This window comes from Lathamus discolor, chromosome 6 (assembly GCF_037157495.1).
Source record: "Lathamus discolor isolate bLatDis1 chromosome 6, bLatDis1.hap1, whole genome shotgun sequence".
Lineage (NCBI taxonomy): Eukaryota > Metazoa > Chordata > Aves > Psittaciformes > Psittacidae > Lathamus > Lathamus discolor.
The window spans coordinates 17,147,722-17,153,295 of record NC_088889.1 but is presented as its reverse complement, the minus strand read 5'-3'; the positions used below and the strand labels follow the sequence as shown (position 1 = coordinate 17,153,295).

Below are 5,574 nucleotides of genomic sequence, written 5' to 3'. Positions count from 1 at the left end.
AGGGAGGCCAGGGACAGTCGTTGGTGACCTGAAGACATGTAGGTGGTGGGCTATAAGAGTGCTACATAGCAGGCAACTGCACACAGTGGAGTTCATTGGCTGTTTTCCCCCAAAATCAAAATCCCTTGAGGTACACATTGAATTTACCCATCTTCCCGCATTTCCCACCAAGTATATCCGGGTCCCTGAAGAAAAGCTATCCCACGAGTGGGTTTGCCTTTACCTGAAGCAGGAATAACCCAGACTGTCTTCCCCAGCAAATTCTTTATGTGCACCACAGGAACTTTATCCCCTTCCACAGTATGTAAAAGTTCTGACTGGGCTGGGCCAGCCCCTTTGGCAGATCCTCTGGTGTTGACCAACCAGGTGGCCTTTGGTGAATGTTTATCCCGATGTTTGAAAATCCCACCACCCATTGCTCTCAGTGTAGTTTTTAGCAGCCCATTGTAGTGTTCGATTTTCCCAGAAGCTGCTGCATGGTAGGCGATGTGATATACCCACTCAATGCCATGCTCTTTGGCCCAAGTGTCTATAAGATTGTTCCGGAAACGAGTCCCATTGTGTGACTCAGTTCTCTCTGGGGTGCCGTGTCGCCACAAGATTTGTTTCTCAAGGCCCGGGATAGCGTTTCAGGCAGTGGCGTGGGAAGTAGCCCCCCCCTGTTCTATCTCTAATTCATCAAGCATGGGAGGTGTGTCCCGGCAGAGGTCCCACTCCCAAGAGCTGCAGGAACCGGCTGCATTCAGGGAGTAATTTTGACTGTGTTATGGAGATCCTGCCTTTCACTCCCCTCCAAATTCTGCTTACCAGCTGGCCCGCGGTTGTGCGGGCGGGACTGCGGTGCGCCCGCATCGCCTGTGACACCACAGGGGACGAGTCACAATGGGGGATGGATATGAGGGTGCCAGCGGGCAGCACTGGCCCAGAACGGCCTGGGGCAGCAGTGAGTGCGCAGGCAGGGGGGAGGCTGGGCTGGACAAGGGCCGGGGCAGAAACGTGGGGCCCTGGGGGTGGGTGCTCACCCTGCATCGAAACCCTGGCTGCGAGCGCCTTGGGCAGGGCACGCTGCTGCTGCCACCGCGCCTGGGCGCAGGCCTTGCTGCCTCCCAGCTGCCTCGCTCCCCTCCTGCCTGTCCCCAGCTCTCTGTGGGTCCTGCATCCGCTCCCCCCACCACCAGCTCCCTTCCTCCTTCCCTCCCTCCCAGCCCCACTGAATTCTTTCTCTCTTCTGCAGGCCATGGCTGTCACAAAGCTCTTACTCTGGGTTCTGCAACAGCTCATGCTGAATGTGCGTGTCGTCAGTGATGAGCTGGATGAAGCCACACGCGACCGCATGGAGCACCGTGCCAAGCAGCTGAGCCGGAAGATGGCTCGGCTGCTGCAGGACCTGGAGCAGAAGAGCCAGGAGCAGAGGAGCAAGGAGCAAACTCCTGTGGCCTGGAGAGCCCTGCCCTTTGCTGCCTTGCAGCACTGGCAGTTCTGGGCGATTGCTGGCATCCTGCTCCTCCTGATTCTTGGCCTCTGCTGGTGCCTCAGGAAAAGGAGCCATGAGGACGGCAGCAGCAGTGAAGAGGACAGCTCCAGCAGCAGCAGTAGACAAGAGGAAGAGCAAGCGGAGCAGAACGAAGAGGAAGAAGACAGTGAATACGCAAATGACCTGGCAAGGCATTTTGAGGAGCACATACAATGGCCTAATCAGAACCTGTTCGCAAAGCGGGAATCTGTGCTGGACCTTGTGAACGCTTTCATGCGAGTTGCCAGACTACTCTTGTCAGGTAGCTCCTTCCCAGTGCTGGAACCATGCTTTGGCATAGGCAGCGCACATGAAGGCTGGAGTCCCTATGAAGAAAACATCATCTACCGGGTGCTTGTGCCCCTGGCCCCCCCGTCTGGCCACACCTTTCTCCCGGAGCTCTGCAATCCGGGGGAGATGCCAGAGAGGAACTTCCGCATCCGTGTGGAGCTGGAGTGTACATGCGCGACAGAGCAGCTGGTGGGGGACATGCTGTGCTTCCTCCACCATGACGAAGAGGAGCTGAGAAGGAATCAGGGCCCCAGCCTCCTACACACCCTCTGCACCGGCTCCTATCTAGATGTGCAGAAAACAGCTTGCAGGCTTCATCAGCTGGTGAAAGCATCCTGGGTGCTTTTGCCTCTTTCACGCCAGTGGCGTTTAACTATGCTGCCCTGCGGCCGCTCCTGCAAATTCAAGGTGGCAAGAGCAGAGGAGGAAATCATCACCATTGAAATTATGCTGGGCGTGCGGCAAGGCGACTCGGACATCTTCATGAGCAGCCAGGCTAGTGAGTCTATCTTCACCCCAAGCACAACCTGGACGTTGAGCTGCGCTGTGGCAGAGGCAAAGTTCTTTGAGCTGACGGCCAGGCATGCCCCAGATGGCAGCTTCCACCTCCGATGCCTGCAGCTCTGTGCCCGCATTCTGGTGGGCACAGGCTTTTCCAGCTATACCTTGAAGACAGTGGTGATGCACCTCCTGAACACCACACCCCTGTCAGGCTGGCGCAGGACACGTTTCCTGCTGCGGCTGGATGACATCATGCGGTACCTGTGCCACTGCTTGGAGGAGAAACGCCTCGACCACTTCTTCTTTGGGAATGAGAAGATTCCCGAGGAGATTGTCTTGCCCCCAGCCCTGCAAGGAGCCCAGCCATTCAACCTCTTCCATCATCTGGAACAAGATCCTGATGCTCAAGCTGAGGCAATGAGGGAGTTCATGGACATGCAAGATTGCCTCACAAGAATGCTGACCTACGGCCACTGAAAGTGGTCTTGGTGCACAGAGCTGGTTTTGCAGGCTGCACAGCTGACAGCAGATGACAAACTTGTACCCAAGGGAAAAAGCGGGGAGACGCAGGAAGAGGACACAGAAAGCACGAGGAAAACTGCGCCGCAGGCCTCTGGGGAGAGTGGCAGCATTCTCCCCTTGACGTTCTCCCCAGCGCAGCACCGGGTTATACCTGTGGTGGTGTCCTGCCTACAGCAGTAGCACTCAGTTTTCTCCTTCTTAGGATCCTGTTTGCACTAGGGTCCCTGACTGTAATGCATAGAACGATGTCTAAACCAAAAATCATTTAAACGCCTTCCCTCACAACAGGACCCTTCTTGAGAATAAAGCTCATTTATTAATGAAACACGAATCTGTGCTTTTGCAGTGGGAGAGAAAATATCACAGCGTACAAACTGGCAGAAGACCAACTATGTGCAGGACAATTGATTTTTCCCTTTTAAGCTAAATTTCCAAACACCCTTTGCACTAATTACCCTTCTCTTTTCCCCAAAACCAGTCAATCTGCCCCTCTTCTGGATTGTTTAGGCCAGGATTAGTGTCCGTATGCCTGATCTATTCTGATTTTACCTGCAGGTGCAGGTCAAAGACCCAGCAGTTGCACTTCAATAGGGCTTGCAAAAATGGTGTTCATGTATGATGCTTCTCTGGTCACAAAGGTCATGCTGAAAATCTACTTTCAGGAGTGGTCCCAACCTTGGTGTACTCCCAGGTCTCCCAGGATGTAGCTCAGGCTGTCTGCAGATTCCATGGGTTCATAGATTAAATGGGAAATGTCCACGGCAGAGTTCCCTGCCTGACGCATACAGAATCACAGAATCACAGAATCCCAAGGGTTGGAAGGGACCTCAAAAGATCATATAGTCCACCCCCCCCGCAAGAGGAGGGTAACCTACAGTACATCACACAGGAACTTGTCCAGGCGGGCCTTGAATATCTCCAGTGTAGGAGACTCCACAACCCCCCTGGGCAACCTGTTCCAGTGCTCTGTCACTCTTACAGTAAAGAAGTTCTTCCTGATGTTAACGTGGAACTTCCTATGCCCCAGTTTACACCCATTGCCCCTTGTCCTGTCACTGGATATCACTGAAAAAAGCCTAGCTCCATCATCCTGACACCCACCCTTTACATATTTGTAAACATTGATGAGGTCACCCCTCAGTCTCCTCCAAGCTAAAGAGACCCAGCTCCCTCAGCCTCTCCTCATAAGGGAGATGTTCCACTCCCCTAATCATCTTTGTGGCTCTGCGCTGGACTCCTTCAAGCAATTCCCTGTCCTTCTTGAACAGAGGGGCCCAGAACTGGATGCAATATTCCAGATGCGGCCTCACCAAGGCTGAGTAGAGGGGGAGGAGAACCTCTCTTGACCTACTAACTACACCCTTTCTAATGCACCCTAAGATGCCATTTGCCTTCTTGGCCACAAGAGCACATTGCTGGCTCATGGTCATCCTCCTATCCACCAGGACCCCCAGGTCCCTTTCCCCTTCGCTACTTTCCAGCAGGTCACCCCCCAACCTGTACTGGTACATGGGGTTGTTCTTCCCCAGATGCAAGACTCTACACTTGCCCTTGTTAAATTTCATCAAGTTTCTCCCTGCCCAACTCTCCAGCCTGTCCAGGTCTCGCTGAATGGCAGCACAGTCCTCTGGTGTGTCAGCCACTCCTCCCAGTTTTGTGTCATCAGCGAACTTGCTGAGGGTGCACTCAGTTCCCTCATCCAGGTCATTGATGACAATATTAAACAGCACCGGTCCCAGCACCGACCCCTGAGGAACTCCACTAGTCACAGACCTCCAGCTAGATTCTGCGCCATTGACCACAACTCTCTGCCTTCTTCCTTTCAACCAGTTCTCGATCCACCTCACTACTTGATCATCAAGCCCACACTTCCTTAGCTTATCTATGAGGATGCTGTGGGAGACAGTATCAAATGCCTTACTGAAATCAAGAAAAACTACATCTACCGCTCTACCATCATCCCTCCACCTAGTCACTTCCTCATAGAAGGCTATAAGGTTGGTCATACATGACTTCCCCCTCATAAAACCATGTTGGCTGTTCTTAATGACCCCCTCATCCTTGATATGCCTAGTGATGGAGTCAAGAATAAGTTGTTCCATCACCTTTCCAGGGATGGAAGTAAGGCTGACCGGTCTATAATTACCCGGGTCCTCCTTCTTGCCCTTCTTATAGATTGGTGTGACCTTTGCCATCCGCCAATCCTCAGGCACCTCGCCCGTTTCCCACGACTTACCAAAGATGATGGAGAGTGGCCTAGCAATGACCTCCGCCAGCTCCCTCAGCACCTGCGGGTGCATTCCATCCGGACCCATCGATTTACAGATGTCCAGATTGCATAGCTGATCCCTAACCCAATCCTCATCTACCAAAGGAAACTCCTCCTTTGTCCTGACTCCTTCTGGGGCTATAGAAATCCGGGGCCCTCGGGGAGAGTCTGCAGGAGTAAAGACAGAGGCAAAGAAGGCATTCAGCACCTCTGCCTTCTTTATATCCTCTGTCTCCAGGGTACCCACTTCGTTCAGCAGTGGGCCTATATTGCCTCTTGTGTTAGTTTTATTTGCTATGTATTTGAAGAAGCCCTTTCTATTGTCCTTAACCCGACTAGCAAGATTGAGTTCCAAGGAGGCCTTAGCTGTCCTAATTGCCTCCCTACATCCTCTAACAACTGTCCTATATTCCTCCCAAGCAGCCAGCCCCTCCTTCCATAATCCATAGATTCTCCTTTTCCACTTGAGTTTGCCCAG

At 53.0% G+C, this 5,574-nt stretch overlaps 1 protein-coding gene across 1 annotated transcript; it reads left to right on the top strand.

Moving 5' to 3' along the window:
* Positions 1–973: 973 nt before the first annotated feature.
* LOC136017088 (inositol 1,4,5-trisphosphate receptor-interacting protein-like 1) lies at positions 974–3,122 on the top strand. The gene has a single exon (XM_065685081.1). It carries the CDS (start codon positions 1,238–1,240, stop codon positions 2,780–2,782), a length of 1,545 nt encoding a protein of 514 aa, XP_065541153.1. The 5' UTR covers positions 974–1,237; the 3' UTR covers positions 2,783–3,122.
* The last annotated feature ends 2,452 nt before the right edge of the window (positions 3,123–5,574 follow it).